We start from the raw sequence: 16,545 nt of genomic DNA on the forward strand, positions 1-16,545 counted from the left end.
TTTGATTTCTATTCATAAGGTTCTGAATCGATTAATCACGATTCGATTCGATTCAATCTGCTCTTAAATAATAAAAATGGCTCAACTGTGTTACAAAATGCAAATGTACTTTATTCTTTATTCTTATTACATTTTTCTCTTCATCTTAAACAACAGATTTTAAGTGCAAACGTGTAAATTGGACAGTATAAACTTGTGCTTTAAACAAAACTGTCTCAAGTCTCAAAAGTGCAATTTTGAAATTAGAAAGGAATTGCAAGGGAATCGTCGGTGGGTCAGCAGGCGAGGAGTCGGCAACGGGAGGGCAGAAGAGCAGATCGGGAGACGGGAACTGGAGAGCAGACAGACCGACAGGGACTCGACGTTGGGTGGGAGGTCAGGCAGGCGAAGGGTCAATAACAGGAAGTCAGGCAGGTGGATCAGGAGACGGGGACAGAGGAGCAGACAGACCGACAGGGACTGGACGGCAGGCACGAGGTCAGACAGGCGAGGGTTCGTTAACAGGCAGAGTGGAGTAGACAAAGTCAAATGGGAGTTGCGGAAAGCTCTGAATGAAACAAGAGACAATCTGGCAAGGACTGAGTGAAAGGAGAGGACTGTTATAGGGGGAGCACAGGTGAAGGTGGTTGGGTTAATTAGGGGAGATCAGGGTGGCAGGCGGGTGAATGGGAAAACCAGGGGCGGACCATGACACCCTATTAGAATATTGATCACCAATTGTCTCACTGATTGTATCCTTGGTAACTTTTCTGCCTGTACTTTTCCATGATTATGCTCTAATATTAAATCAAATATTTTGCTTCAAGTTTCTCTTCATCAGCATGATATATTTATAAACATTGGAGTACTTGAGAAACGCACAACTAATGCAAAAGTTTCCATCCCTGGTGTTAACCGACGTATTCCCTGTTTATGATTTGGGTGTGAATACTCAAAATCTCACACTTTCCAGAGAAAGACAAGATTTTGAAATCCCAGACAAAAGCGCAGCGTAAAGGAATATCATAGCATGTGCAAAAGAGGGCAAAAACTGCAAAGAAGCAATCCGATAGGCGCAGCAATACATCGCAGTGACCCAAGAGATATCGAGCAGCTTTGATATCTGGACCTGTCTTGGAGTCCAAATCCTGCAGATTGAAAGGTGTTGCAACCGCAGGAACCGACAGGAGCGAAGACCTTCAGCCAATGAGACTGCAAGACGCTGGCGATAGGAAAACATGGAGGAGGAATCGTAACACATAGACCTGTAAAATCTGCAAGCAAGGCTCTGCATTCAATATTGTGTATATCGGGATGGGCAACTGGCAGCCCGCAGTTTTTATTAAAAAATAAAAAAATCCAAAAAATGTTTCAATGAGAGGGGGATTTCATTTTGGAGACTGCTACCAGAAGCACGTTTTGGCCAGCATGTTTGGGAGCACTTACATTTGTAAGAGCAGTTATTCAGTAATGAAGCACATCAAGTCAAAAGAGAGGAACATTCTCACGGATGACACTCTTTTTCCTCCGATGCGGATTGGATATGCAAAGATTGACATTGATTTTCAGTCGATTGTGCGCCAGCAGGCGAAACCACAAGTATCTCATTGAGAGAGCCTGATTTAGGCTACCTGCTCTGGGTGAGGATGGGCATGTTTATGTGGGAAATGTTTGTAAATTCTAGAAGTGGAGTGGGGAAAAAAATGCAGTCAATCTAATGCTAGTTGTTGCACTCAATGTTGGGCCACTGATTTGCAGTTTGCAGCCATCATTGAATGATGATGTAAGTGAGCCCTCTGCAGTGAAAAAAATACTAATCACCTATGTGGCTGTTCTTATTTATGTAAAAACAAAAGTGTTGTATCTGTCGTTTAACAAGAGTATCGAGATGTTGAAATTGCATTGAAAATATGAAATTAATGTATGTTGGTTCAGTAAACATACAGACATATATACAAATATTTCGTTCTTATTTAGAATTTTTTTGTAGCCTCTCTAATATCTGATAAGTTGTAGTGCGCAGGCATGTGGCCCTCTGATGGGGATGATGAAAAATTGTGGCCCTCTTTTTAATGAAAGTTGCCCATCCCTGGCGTATATATGCATGTATATGAATATATAATATCGGTATTCTCTTTTTTGTTGTTTTATAACAACGACCTGGATGGCTAACTGTGGCGGGGATCCAATTTTGGAAGTGTCATATCAGGAGTCTTTTTGTGGCGTAGTTTGAAGACCAGTGAAGAGACTGCAAAACTACAACAAATACCAAATAATTATGCAACTCAGCTAAACAGTATTTTCTTTCCTATAATGCTTCTCAGTCTCCTCTCAAAGTCATGAATCAGTCAGACCACATGTATTTATAACTGGTGTGTAGCAGGGAATGTGCCTGGCGTTCACCGGTTGCTCACCATGGATTTAGTGGTCATCGGCACTTACACATGGGCCGAGCTGGCCCAAGTTCAGGCACGAGGGGGCTGCACTCTGGGCCAGAGCTGTGGCCCTGGTATGGGTAGCTGTTGTAGACAAGACATGCAAACTGTTGGCTTTCGTCACCGGATGAATTTGAAAAGGAGATTAAGAGCTCCGTCAAGACACATAAACACACACTTCATACTTTAAAGCGTGAACTTTTGAATTACTCCAACACATATATATCTATACAAAACATATTATTTATATTAGTATTATTAATGCCATGACTAATATTATTGTGTTGAAACTACGAGACTAAATTGGACATTATAATTATACTTAGCTTGCTACACATGGTGATGAAGCAACTTCAATCTTTATCTGTCAGCCAAATAGGTAGCAATGTGCCATTGCTGCATTTCATTGAGGTCAAGCACTCAATCAAGTTAACAAATTCGTTGCTACAAAGATCAGACATAAAAGTACTGACATAATATAAAATGCAATACAATTTAGTGAGGTGTTCTTATATTGCAAAAATAACTAAATCAAACTATCTTTATACTATCTATGTTTATAGAAGTATGTAAATGTACACACAAACACATCTTTTTTTTATATGAAGCGATATGCCTCATAATTTTCACAAGCAATCTGTATTACCTTAAAACATCCTCAATCTTCGGTAAAGGTAAGTATTTTCATATGAATTTGGTTATTACTCAATAATGGAATGGAAAATACTAACTAATGGAAATGCAATCTTAAAAATCTATGTAAGCATATGCAACACTATTCCTTGGCATGTTGTTCCTGTCAATATAGTCTTATGCCAAAAAACCAGTCTAAAAAGGTATCTCTGCTCTCAGCTGCAATGTAAACCTTAAGTATTTATAGATAGATGCCAAAATAGCTTTTCATCTGTCCAAGACGGTAAATGATAGCAAAGATAGTTCCAAAGCAGATATGAATTAGATATCTAGCTATTAAAATTGTACACTAGGAATGGTAAACAGACAGGAACAATGACCTTATGTATCTGTGTATTTGGGTGATGACTGCAGTAAAGATGATAAGAAAGAGGCGTTGTGAAAGGAAATTCAACGGAGTGAAATAAACCTTGGGAATGTGCATGACCTTTTTAATTGTGAACATTGGGTACTACATTGCACAATGTACAACTAATGCAAAACTTTGCAGTTTAAAACGAGTTAACCGGTTCAACTTGAGCTTGGGGTTGGGATTGAATACCTAAGGCTAGAGTTCACACTACACAATTCTAGCCAGATTTTCCAGTCACCTACATCATTTTGAAATCACAAAAAAAGGCCCAAGCTGGAGGCATTTGGCATCACGTAAAGGATGTTCGTGGAGTGTGAACTGCAAAGATGCAATATGAGCGGCTCAACAATGCGTTGCAGAGCCCTGAGTGATCTAGCAGGTTAAATATCTGGACGTGTTGGGAGTCAGAATCCTGGAATGTGAAGCGACTGTCAATGACAATAGCAACCTTCATCCAATGAGAGAGCAAGACTAAAGGTAAAGGTAATCCTTTGGAGGAATCACAACACCTACAAAAGATATCGGAAAACATGGCTGAGAGGAAGGCTCAGCAGTGTGTATATATATATACATAAAATGTATACTTTTTTTATTATAATTGTTTTGAAGGGAGGATTCCTCCTTCTAAAACATCTTGAAATATGACTCCCTGCAAAACAATTTTTGAGGCTAAACAGTATTCTCTTTCCCATAAAACTTCTTACTCTCCCCCCAATGTTGGTTTATCAGACCACATGTATTTGCAACTGGCATCTGCAATGAAGTTACACATCTAAGACAATTTTTGATATGGGTGGAAATGTTGTATGTATATGGGTGCCAATATAAATATAATTGCTTTTGACCGGTTACACAAACCAATAAAGTCTGTTCAATCTTAATATCCTTTCTGCCAGCCAAATAGCAAGCGATGTGCCACTGGTGTATATATGTGAAGTCAATCACTCCGACATCGAGCTAGAGGATACAGTGTAACATAAACAACTGTCCATTATGAAGATATCAAACATACAATAGTACAATAAAAAGTATTTTCATACAATTGAATAAGAAGGTGATTACATAGTAGAATTAATTTGTGGATAGGCCTTTGAATATATATATATATGTTCATAGATATATGCCAAAAAACAAGTAAACATCTTATTCCCTTGGTGGTCCACTTTTGCACATTAGATTGAATATGTATTCAGTTTAATAGCACAATCATTGCAGATTGAACAAATAATTGAAGCAAAGCTGAATGGAAACACAATCTGAAAAAAAATGTAAAAATACATTCATCACTATTCCTTGGCATCGTGTCATGAAATTTGATATACTCTAACCATGCCAAAAGTGGTAATCAGGTGACAGTTGCAATGTTGCAATATGGACAATAATTTGGATATTTATAGAATCTCAAACTTCTTCTTCATCTTTTAATCTGTTAAAGTAAATAAATGATACTAAAGATAGTTTTGAAACAGATATGCACATGGTATATCTATTAATATAGGGAGACGGCAGATGAGTGTCTGTACACCTGTGGATACAAGTATACAAGAACTTAAAAAATCAGTCGTGAATAAAATAAATGAACACATGCAGCCCTATACCCCCCAGCATAAGGGCCTCTATTGAATCATCTACCTTGGCATTATGTCATAAATGTTTGAATACTGTGACAAAGCCAAAAAAGGAACCCTTGCTTACAGTTGCAATTTGGCATGGATACGTATTCAACGTTTGTACATGATTCAATTATAGATTGTGTAAAACTGATTGTTAAATAAGTGATCACAATCTGCAAGGAAACAAAATATGAATAACAAAATATACGTTGAGAAAATACAATAAGCTAACATTATATTGTATTATATATATCTTCAAAGTCAATTATTAATTTGCTTTCAGAATTGTAACTGTTACTGGAAATGTATATGCCAATGAACAAATTAAATGCAAAGCTCAACAGAACAAGAAGATCTGCCCTTATTTAGTTTCAGCCTGGACTGCAGAACCACCTCTATATAAGAGGCCACAAGATGAGATGGAGAGACTGCAGGGGCTTTCAGGTTATTACAACTGGTGGTAAGTCAGACTGATGCTTCAGCTGCTGTGGAAGGGAGGGCATTGCATGGGGAATCAGAAATGCTTTTTTATTGCGTTCATTGAAAATATTCCTATTTATCTACCTCTTAAAAAGAATCATGAAGAATATTTTTTAATTCACATGTCTTTTAGATAATGTTTAGGATCTTTGGTTATTCAAATTACTATCTAGTGTTGTCTACATTCGTAACGATTTTTCAAGTAATCTTCTTTCTAGGTATTCTTCTTATTTTAGAGGTCATTAGAGGTGTCTTATAGCTGCATCTTATCTGAATTTTTAATTTAATTTTTTGTTGTCAAAACAAAACATTGATGTAAGTATGTAAAAATCGACCTTTACTTATACATGTGACTTAATAACACTAATAATAACTTTTATTTTAAAGGAACAATTTATTCTGCGATTAGAGGGAAGGAAACGGTAAGAATATGAATATCTCGTGGACAAACACCATCACAAAACCTTCTTGAAGCCATCTATATATGTCAGTTAAAATAAATAAATGAGTATGTTTGTTTTCATGAAATAAGCCTCCATCATGAGTACGGACGCAGAAATGGCCATTTATGGCGATGCTGCCATTTACCTCCGGAAGCCAGAGAAGGAGAGGATTGCGGCCCAGAGCACGCCATTTGATGCGAAGGCTGCTGCATATGTCAGTGATGTTAAGGAACTGTACGTCAAGTGTACCATCACTAAGAGGGATGCTGGCAAAGTCACCGTCACAGTTTTGGCTACAAAGGAGGTAGGCAGAGGTTGATCATGGCATGGACTAGATTGTTGGTATCAACAATGCGAAAGTGAAAGATGCATTATTAAGAAAACTAAAAATGGGTTTCCATATTTCAGGAGAGGACAGTCAAGGAAGACGATGTCTATCCCATGAATCCTCCCAAGTATGACAAAATTGAGGACATGGCCATGATGACCCATCTCAATGAAGCCTCTGTGTTGTATAACCTTGCAGAGCGTTATGCAGCATGGATGATCTACGTATGATATTTAACATTCTAAATTAAAATACATAAAATATATAATAGTATAGTATATAAATTACCCTGAAACTCTCTGTGATTTCCTTCAGACCTACTCGGGGCTGTTCTGTGCCACTGTAAACCCCTACAAGTGGCTCCCAGTGTACGATCAGTCGTGTGTCAATGCCTACAGAGGCAAGAAGCGAATGGAGGCTCCACCCCACATCTTCTCTGTCTCTGACAACGCCTTTCAGTTCATGCTCACTGGTTTGTAAATTCAAAGTTTGAAATCCCTAATCTTACCTTGTTTTATGAATAAATGGTATAATCATTCAAATGTGAATTTTCTTTGCAGACAGAGAGAACCAGTCCGTCCTGATCACGTAAGTTTGATTCTGTTATTATGACATAGATATAATACAATGAATCATGCATTGGAAACATGTCAAAATGAATTTACTTTATTCTTCTTTTCACACCCAGTGGAGAATCCGGTGCTGGAAAGACTGTGAACACCAAGCGTGTCATCCAGTATTTTGCTACCATCGCAGTGAGCGGTGGAGGAGATAAGGCGGCGGATGCAGGCGCTGGAAAGATAAAAGTATGTTTAAATCATTTAAATCAATGAATCAATTCATTAATAAATCACATAAGAACATGAAGAATTCAAATATAATTCAGAAAAAGGTATAAACATTTTATGTCGGATTATAGGGGTCACTGGAGGACCAGATCATTGCAGCAAATCCCCTGCTGGAGGCTTATGGTAATGCCAAGACTGTGAGAAATGACAACTCCTCCCGTTTTGTAAGTATGAAATGAATTCCTCCCTGAAGATGCTCCCTAGTTTTTGAGTATTTTTTTGAGGATTATTAAAACTAATTATTTTGCAAACAGGGTAAATTCATCAGAATTCATTTCCACGCAAACGGTAAACTATCCAGTGCTGACATTGAGACGTGTAAGTATCTAGTTCTACATGTGGATTCCTTAACCAAGATTATTAGTGGTATAGGTTTTGATTAATGAATGGGCCTTATAGATCTGCTGGAGAAGTCCAGAGTGTCATTCCAGCTTCCCGATGAGAGAGGCTATCACATCTTCTTCCAGATGATGACCAACCACAAACCTGAGATCATTGGTGAGATTTTATAATAGTAAGAGTGTGAAGAATGTACTTAATATTAAGATGAAAAGTTGTCCTGAATTGCCTTTATCTATTCGAAAATGACGTAATATGTACAAATTACTTCTGAAGTTGAAATATTTAGAGGGCTAGCTTTCTCTCTTGAATAAATCGTTTTTGGTAAAGATTATATCATCCATTGCATATTATGGAAATGCATTTGGAAAAGCAAGATTCATTATTTTTTTATTCAGAAGTTAACTGTTAGGTAGCAGCATATAAAGCAGAAAAAATGACATTTGTTTAATCCCTCAGAAATGACACTCATCACCAGCAACCCCTACGACTTCCCCATGTGCAGTCAGGGTCAGATCACTGTGGCCAGCATTGATGACAAAGAGGAGCTGGATGCTACTGATGTCAGTGGTTGATTGAAAAACAATTCATATATTTTCCACGTGGCATACGTTTTACAAAATGTTTTCTAAATGTTCTTTGTATTCAACACAGGCTGCTATTGATATTTTGGGCTTCACTAATGAGGACAAGGTTGCCATCTTTAAGTTTACTGGTGCTGTGCTTCACCACGGTAACATGAAGTTCAAGCAGAAGCAGCGTGAGGAGCAGGCTGAGCCAGATGGCAATGAAGGTAACGATTAACATGTATTCATCAGTGCACTAGAAGGTATATTGGTGCATATTTGCTTGTATTACATTTGGAGTAATTATTATACAGAATAATAACACATTCGTTTTTCATGTTACCTTTGTAGAGGCCGACAAGATTTGCTATCTACTGGGTCTGAACTCTGCTGATATGCTCAAGGCTCTTTGCTACCCAAGAGTGAAGGTCGGAAATGAGTATGTCACCAAGGGACAGACTGTACCTCAGGTAAGAAAAACACAGTTTGTTAAGGAAATATGGTACAAGTTCTGTTAACATGGTTTGTCTATTATGACGTATAGTATATTTTGATATAATTGTGATGATTTTATATAAAAAAATATTTTCAGGTCAACAACTCAGTGAGTGCCCTGGCCAAGTCTATCTATGAGAGGCTGTTCTTGTGGATGGTCATCCGCATCAACACGATGCTGGACACCAAGCAAACAAGACAATTCTACATTGGTGTGCTGGACATTGCTGGTTTTGAAATTTTTGATGTAGGTTGTTCAATAAGTGGCAGCATTTCTGAAAGCATTTCCTTCATTCTGAGACGTTAGTCATTACCATTCAATTCTTGAAAACGAGTAATAGTCGGTTTATTAAATGTCCCCTACTAGTACAACAGCATGGAGCAGCTGTGCATCAACTTTACCAATGAGAAACTGCAACAGTTCTTCAACCACACCATGTTCGTCCTGGAGCAAGAGGAGTACAAGAAGGAGGGTATCATCTGGGAGTTCATTGACTTTGGCATGGACTTGGCTGCCTGCATTGAGCTCATTGAGAAGGTACACCTGAATATTATAAGTATAAATAATTATTCTTTGCGTGAATTACAAATTACTTTTGATAATGTTTCATCAATATTTTTTTCTCTTAAGCCAATGGGAATCTTCTCCATCCTTGAAGAGGAGTGTATGTTCCCCAAGGCCTCAGACACTTCCTTCAAGAACAAGCTGTATGACCAGCATCTTGGCAAGAACAGAGCATTTGAGAAGCCCAAGCCAGGAAAGGGCAAGGCTGAGGCCCACTTCTCCCTGGTGCACTATGCTGGTACTGTGGACTACAACGTCACTGGCTGGCTGGACAAGAACAAGGATCCCCTGAATGACTCTGTTATTGGGCTGTACCAGAAGTCCTCTAACAAACTGCTGCCTGTCCTGTACCCACCTGCAGTTGAAGGTACGGCTCACATTTGGGACCAGTAGTTTTTACGTCAGTGATATTATAATTATTTCCAGCCACTAAATGTGTTTCTTAGAAAAAACTAAAGTTATAAATTGAACAGTGACCAATCAACTATAATTAAAAACAGAGGTCGGGGGTGCCAAGAAAGGAGGCAAGAAGAAGGGTGGCTCCATGCAAACAGTGTCATCACAGTTCAGGGTAAGGGTAAACACACAAATAAATGTAAAAATGTACTTGTAGTACCACTTACTACATATGCATATATAATTCTAAATCGTTCTACACAATTAATATTTAGTTTCGTGCCTTTAGGAGAACTTGGGCAAACTGATGACCAACTTGAGGAGCACCCATCCTCACTTTGTGCGTTGTCTGATTCCCAATGAGTCAAAGACTCCAGGTACAGTGACTACTAGTAAATGTTCATAGTGTCTGCATCAAGATTATACATTTAGTTAACTTATAATATAAAATTCGTGAATTTCACCAAAATGACAGGACTCATGGAGAACCACCTGGTTATCCACCAGCTGAGGTGTAACGGTGTGCTGGAGGGCATCAGAATCTGCAGAAAGGGCTTCCCCAGCAGAATCATCTATGCTGACTTCAAGCAGAGGTATTAACTGAAGGATTTTGATTTTTGAACTTTAAAAATGTCTTTTAACATTTTAGTTATTGTTAAAAACGTTACAATGGTCTTCTTCAGGTACAAAGTACTGAATGCCAGTGTCATTCCTGACGGTCAGTTTATTGACAACAAGAAGGCTTCTGAGAAACTTCTTGGATCCATTGACGTACCTCATGATGAGTACAAATTTGGACACACCAAGGTATGTTTATTGCTGCACAAACTAGGTTCATACTGGATTTGACGCTGACAAACGTCTGTTTTTACATTAAGGTGTTCTTCAAAGCTGGTCTTCTGGGTACTCTTGAGGAGATGCGAGATGAGAAGCTGGCAGCTCTGGTCGGGATGATTCAGGCTGCAGCCAGAGGTTATATCATGAGAAAGGAATACGTGAAGATGACGGAGAGGAGGTATGTTTTTAAACATTGTTGTCAAAACACCAATGGGTTTGTAGTACATCCCCGATATGATGGTTTATTTTATTCTATAGGGAAGCCATCTACACTATTCAGTACAACATCCGCTCATTCATGAATGTCAAACACTGGCCATGGATGAAGGTGTACTACAAGATAAAGCCTCTTCTGAAGAGTGCTGAAACCGAGAAGGAGCTTGCCAATATGAAGGAAAACTATGATAAGATGAAGACTGACTTGGCAGCTGCCCTGGCCAAGAAGAAGGAACTTGAGCAGAAGATGGTTTCTCTCGTGCAGGAGAAGAATGATCTTGCACTGCAAATGGCTTCTGTAAGTAAACATTATGTAAAATGTATGTGTGCAAACATTGAGATACATTTGATGTGACATGTTTTACCAATATAAATATCACACAGGAAGGAGACAATCTGAATGATGCTGAGGAGAGGTGTGAAGGTCTTATCAAAGGTAAGATCCAGCTGGAGGCCAAACTCAAGGAGACGACTGAGAGATTGGAGGATGAGGAGGAAATCAATGCTGAGCTGACTGCCAAGAAGAGGAAACTGGAAGATGAATGCTCTGAACTCAAGAAGGACATTGATGACCTGGAGCTTACCTTGGCCAAAGTGGAGAAGGAGAAACATGCCACTGAGAACAAGGTTTGTTAAGATTTAACCACAATACCATCACCATCAACATTGTCCATCCGTTATAGAGTTTAAGGGAAGGTTACATTTTACTTATGAGAAATTATGAAACGTGAATTTGTTTTTTTCAGGTGAAGAACCTGACTGAGGAGATGGCCTCTCAGGATGAGAGCGTTGCTAAGCTGACAAAGGAGAAGAAAGCCCTCCAAGAGTCACATCAGCAGACTCTTGATGACCTGCAGGCAGAGGAAGACAAAGTCAACACTCTGACCAAGGCCAAGACCAAGCTTGAACAGCAAGTGGATGATGTGAGAAAAGCTCATGGAAACTTTCAATGAATATTAGTAATGGAGTTGAGTGAATATTCAATATTACATTTGATTGTTCTGAATTATTTTTCAATTATTGACATCCAGCTTGAAGGTTCTCTGGAGCAAGAGAAGAAGCTCCGTATGGACCTTGAGAGATCCAAGAGAAAGCTTGAGGGTGATCTGAAACTGTCTCAGGAAACTGTCATGGATCTTGAGAATGACAAACAGCAGTCTGACGAGAAAATCAAGAAGTAATTAATTTGGTTTTTTAACAATAACAATCGGGTTTACTGCATGTGACTGTTTTGATATAGTTTACAATTTTTCTTATTAATTATTCACAGGAAGGACTTTGAGACCAGCCAGCTTCTGAGTAAAATTGAGGATGAGCAGTCATTGGGTGCTCAGCTTCAGAAAAAGATCAAGGAGCTTCAGGTGGGAAAACTAATCAATTTAATTGTTTTAATATAAACGTTCTGGAATTATGAACTTGGATATTGACCTTAATATTTGTGTATTATTTAGGCCCGTATTGAGGAACTGGAGGAAGAGATTGAGGCTGAGCGTGCTGCTCGTGCCAAGGTTGAGAAGCAGAGAGCTGATCTCTCCAGGGAACTTGAAGAGATCAGTGAGAGGCTTGAGGAGGCTGGTGGAGCCACTTCTGCTCAGATTGAGATGAACAAGAAGCGTGAGGCTGAATTCCAGAAGCTGCGTCGTGACCTTGAGGAGTCCACCCTGCAGCATGAAGCCACTGCTGCTGCTCTGCGTAAGAAGCAGGCTGACAGTGTAGCAGAGCTGGGAGAGCAGATTGACAACCTCCAGCGTGTCAAACAGAAGCTTGAGAAGGAGAAGAGCGAGTTCAAGATGGAGATTGATGACCTCTCCAGCAACATGGAAGCTGTTTCGAAGGCCAAGGTAAGTTATTCCTTAAATCCTTCAGTGTGTTAATTATTTTTTTTAAATAAATAGATAAAAGTCAATGTACATTGAGTTCAAATTGATAAATTTTTAATGATCAGGGAAATCTGGAGAAGATCTGCCGTACCCTTGAGGACCAACTGAGTGAAATCAAGGCTAAGAGTGATGAGAATGCTCGCCAGATCAATGACATCAGTGCCCAGAGAGCAAGACTGCTGACAGAAAATGGTATACGCTTCAGCATATGGTCATTTGTGTTCATCATAAATCAATCTAAATGGAGGCCTGGAGAGACTCTTTAATGAAAAGAATTGAATCTAGATTTTAAACAACGTATTCAATATTTAACATTCCACCTCCAACTAGGCGAGTTTGGCCGTCAGCTTGAGGAGAAGGAAGCTCTTGTCTCACAGCTGACCAGAGGCAAGCAGGCCTATACTCAGCAGATTGAGGAGCTGAAGAGGCAAAATGAGGAGGAAGTTAAGGTATGGTAGTATTATTCATAAAAATTGTAGGGGACAAAGATAAAAAATGATCTTGAATTGACATGGTGTGTTTCACCTTTTGCAGGCCAAGAATGCTCTTGCTCATGGTGTGCAATCAGCCCGCCATGACTGTGACCTTCTGAGGGAGCAGTTTGAGGAGGAGCAGGAGGCCAAAGCTGAGCTGCAGCGTGGAATGTCCAAGGCCAACAGTGAGGTGGCTCAGTGGAGGAGCAAGTATGAAACTGATGCTATCCAGCGCACTGAGGAGCTGGAGGAGTCCAAGTGAGTCAAATATTTAATACTAGCTAAGGTAGACATTATATTTGATGGTACACAAATTCAACCAGGTAATTTTTTAACAGGAAAAAGCTGGCCCAGCGCCTTCAGGAGGCTGAGGAACAGATTGAGGCAGTGAACTCAAAGTGTGCCTCTCTGGAGAAGACCAAACAGAGACTCCAGGGTGAGGTGGAGGATCTCATGGTTGATGTGGAGAGGGCCAATGGACTGGCTGCCAACCTTGACAAGAAGCAAAGGAACTTTGACAAGGTGAGTTTTAATTAATTTAAATAAATTGTATTATTATCATCCCATGATCCTTCCTCCGGTCCTAAACCACCGCTAACCAAAAATTATGTATAGGTTTTGGCTGACTGGAAGCAGAAATATGAGGAGGGCCAGGCAGAGCTTGAAGGAACTCAGAAAGAGTCTCGTTCTCTCAGCACTGAGCTTTTCAAGATTAAGAACTCCTATGAAGAAACTCTGGATCATCTGGAGACCATGAAGCGTGAAAACAAAAACCTCCAACGTGAGTATTTGTCATTAACATTAGTAGTACTAGAATGCAGATAAATTTCCATGACAGACTGGTAACAAATACAAATCTGCTTGGCAGAGGAGATTTCTGATCTGACTGAACAAATTGGTGAAACCGGAAAGAGCATCCATGAGTTGGAGAAATCCAAGAAGCAAGTGGAGACAGAGAAGACCGAGATCCAGTCAGCCCTTGAGGAAGCTGAGGTTAGGATGATTAAATAAGCAAACAACACTTGAAAAAATAAATTCAATTTCCACAAATGTGTCTAATTTCAATTTATACATTAGGGAACTCTGGAGCATGAAGAATCCAAGATTCTGCGTGTCCAGCTGGAGCTGAACCAGATTAAGGGTGAGGTTGACAGGAAGCTGGCTGAAAAGGATGAGGAGATGGAGCAGATCAAGAGGAACAGCCAGAGGGTCATTGACTCCATGCAGGCCACTCTTGACTCTGAGGTCAGGAGCAGGAATGATGCCCTGAGAATCAAGAAAAAGATGGAAGGAGACCTGAATGAGATGGAGATCCAGCTGAGTCATGCTAACCGCCAGGCTGCTGAGGCCCAGAAGCAGCTGAGGAATGTTCAAGGACAACTGAAGGTATGACACAAACTCTTGCATGGCGCATGTAAAACATAGTTCGAGCTATCCTGTTGGGATTTTTTCTGATACGTGTTTTCTGTTAATATTAGGATGCCCAGTTGCATCTTGATGATGCCGTCAGAGCTGCGGAAGACCTGAAGGAGCAGGCTGCCATGGTGGACCGTAGGAACGGTCTCATGGTAGCTGAAATTGAGGAGCTGAGGGCAGCTCTGGAACAGACAGAGAGAGGCCGCAAAGTGGCTGAGCAAGAGCTGGTGGACGCCAGCGAGCGCGTTGGACTGCTGCACTCTCAGGTAACCAACATTCTAATTGTATCATTCGAATACAAGAAAACGTACATGTTTTGAAAGAAATTTTATTATAATTTGTTTCAGAACACAAGCCTGTTGAACTCAAAGAAGAAGCTGGAGACTGACTTGGTCCAAGTCCAGGGTGAGGTGGATGACAGCGTCCAGGAAGCCAGGAATGCTGAAGAGAAGGCCAAGAAGGCCATCACTGATGTAGGTCTACACTCGTTTGTAAATGATGTTATTGCACCTTAATGGAACTCTTAATGAATATACTACTCGACCTTGTAGGCTGCTATGATGGCTGAGGAGCTGAAGAAAGAGCAGGACACTAGCTCTCACCTGGAGAGGATGAAGAAGAACCTGGAGGTCACAGTGAAAGACCTGCAGCATCGCCTGGATGAGGCTGAGAACCTGGCCATGAAGGGGGGCAAGAAGCAACTCCAGAAACTGGAGTCCAGAGTAAGACAATAATCAGCATACATTTAAAAAAGTATCCAAAAAAGACCAATCGAAGGACAAGATTTATTAAATCAATCCACTCTAAAGGTTCGTGATCTGGAGTCAGAGGTGGATAATGAACAGAGACGTGGAGCAGAAGCAGTAAAAGGTGTCCGCAAATATGAGAGGAGAGTCAAGGAACTCACCTACCAGGTATGTCAAACTTACATCTCCAAATATGTTTCGAATGCATTAGCATTTTCATCATAACTAAAGGACACATGATGTTGATTTTTCACTTTCAAATGTTCATCAGACTGAGGAGGATAAGAAGAATGGTGCCAGACTCCAGGATCTTGTGGATAAGCTGCAACTGAAGGTGAAGGCTTACAAGAGGCAGTCTGAGGAAGCTGTAAGTAAAAACTACATTACAAAATCCGGTTATGCATCAATTTCAGTACTTATTAAAAACTAAATGTAAATGTTCCTACAGGAGGAGCAGGCAAACTCTTACCTTTCCAAGTGCAGGAAGGTTCAACATGAACTGGAGGAGGCTGAGGAACGTGCTGACATCGCTGAGACTCAGGTCAACAAGTTGAGGTCTAAGACCCGTGACTCTGGAAAGGTAATTGGACAGTAAAAATACAGTGTTTATTATTCCACAAACATGTGTCCTAAAAATGTCCTCATATTATTTTATACAAATGCCTTTTAAACAAATTCTACATTTGTTTTGTATTTCTCTTTAGGTGAAGGACAGTGCTGAATAATTCCGTTAAACGTGAAACATCGCACACACAAGTCATACAATATGACTCAATTGGGAAATCAATAAACTTTCCATCAACCGTCCATCTTGTAATGTGTAGTTATTTGTTTTGCTTTACTTCCTTTGCTCAGTCCTATAAACAGGTTTATCTTTAATAGAGATGGATCTCATAGGTCATTGGATGTAGGCCGAAAGGTTTAACATAAAAATAATTGTAATCAAATTCTACATGCTTTCAGGCATATGTAGCGAAGGAAAATGTAAAGCAATGCTTTGGAATGTGCATGTGTCGTGGAAATATCAATCATAAATAGGGCTGGGTATCGCAGCCAATTTCCTAAATCGATTTGATTTCTATTCATAAGGTTCTGAATCGATTAATCACGATTCGATTCGATTCAATCTGCTCTTAAATAATAAAAATGGCTCAACTGTGTTACAAAATGCAAATGTACTTTATTCTTTATTCTTATTACATTTTTCTCTTCATCTTAAACAACAGATTTTAAGTGCAAACGTGTAAATTGGACAGTATAAAGTATAAAGCTTTAAACAAAATTGTCTCAAGTCTCAAAAGTGCAATTTTGAAATTAGAAAGGTATTGCAAGGGAATCGTCGGTGGGTCAGCAGGCGAGGAGTCGGCAACGGGAGGGCAGAAGAGCAGATCGGGAGACGGGAACTGGAGAGCAGACAGACCGACAGGGACTCGACGTTGGGTGGG

General features: G+C 39.8%; 1 protein-coding gene across 1 annotated transcript in view; it reads left to right on the forward strand.

Annotated features, from left to right (window-relative positions):
• LOC115542533 (myosin heavy chain, fast skeletal muscle-like) overlaps nt 1-15,825 on the forward strand; it is a 193,577-nt gene extending 177,752 nt beyond the window's left edge. Inside the window, exons 2-40 of the mRNA XM_030354818.1 lie at nt 6,085-6,299; nt 6,404-6,547; nt 6,639-6,795; nt 6,884-6,911; nt 7,012-7,129; nt 7,243-7,335; nt 7,426-7,489; nt 7,571-7,669; nt 7,970-8,073; nt 8,165-8,303; nt 8,428-8,546; nt 8,669-8,818; nt 8,939-9,109; nt 9,203-9,503; nt 9,637-9,707; nt 9,822-9,909; nt 10,008-10,125; nt 10,216-10,339; nt 10,411-10,547; nt 10,628-10,883; nt 10,970-11,212; nt 11,332-11,508; nt 11,617-11,762; nt 11,856-11,946; nt 12,037-12,426; nt 12,531-12,657; nt 12,796-12,914; nt 13,000-13,196; nt 13,277-13,460; nt 13,554-13,719; nt 13,807-13,931; nt 14,016-14,324; nt 14,417-14,620; nt 14,702-14,827; nt 14,906-15,076; nt 15,164-15,268; nt 15,372-15,467; nt 15,549-15,680; nt 15,805-15,825. Coding sequence (XP_030210678.1) covers nt 6,093-6,299; nt 6,404-6,547; nt 6,639-6,795; nt 6,884-6,911; nt 7,012-7,129; nt 7,243-7,335; nt 7,426-7,489; nt 7,571-7,669; nt 7,970-8,073; nt 8,165-8,303; nt 8,428-8,546; nt 8,669-8,818; nt 8,939-9,109; nt 9,203-9,503; nt 9,637-9,707; nt 9,822-9,909; nt 10,008-10,125; nt 10,216-10,339; nt 10,411-10,547; nt 10,628-10,883; nt 10,970-11,212; nt 11,332-11,508; nt 11,617-11,762; nt 11,856-11,946; nt 12,037-12,426; nt 12,531-12,657; nt 12,796-12,914; nt 13,000-13,196; nt 13,277-13,460; nt 13,554-13,719; nt 13,807-13,931; nt 14,016-14,324; nt 14,417-14,620; nt 14,702-14,827; nt 14,906-15,076; nt 15,164-15,268; nt 15,372-15,467; nt 15,549-15,680; nt 15,805-15,825 — 5,817 coding nt within the window. The 5' untranslated portion in view covers nt 6,085-6,092. The remainder of the gene's footprint in view (nt 1-6,084; nt 6,300-6,403; nt 6,548-6,638; nt 6,796-6,883; nt 6,912-7,011; nt 7,130-7,242; nt 7,336-7,425; nt 7,490-7,570; nt 7,670-7,969; nt 8,074-8,164; nt 8,304-8,427; nt 8,547-8,668; nt 8,819-8,938; nt 9,110-9,202; nt 9,504-9,636; nt 9,708-9,821; nt 9,910-10,007; nt 10,126-10,215; nt 10,340-10,410; nt 10,548-10,627; nt 10,884-10,969; nt 11,213-11,331; nt 11,509-11,616; nt 11,763-11,855; nt 11,947-12,036; nt 12,427-12,530; nt 12,658-12,795; nt 12,915-12,999; nt 13,197-13,276; nt 13,461-13,553; nt 13,720-13,806; nt 13,932-14,015; nt 14,325-14,416; nt 14,621-14,701; nt 14,828-14,905; nt 15,077-15,163; nt 15,269-15,371; nt 15,468-15,548; nt 15,681-15,804) is intronic.
• Nucleotides 15,826-16,545: the final 720 nt, after the last annotated feature.

This window comes from Gadus morhua, chromosome 4, assembly GCF_902167405.1.
Source record: "Gadus morhua chromosome 4, gadMor3.0, whole genome shotgun sequence".
NCBI classification, from domain to species: Eukaryota; Metazoa; Chordata; class Actinopteri; order Gadiformes; family Gadidae; genus Gadus; species Gadus morhua.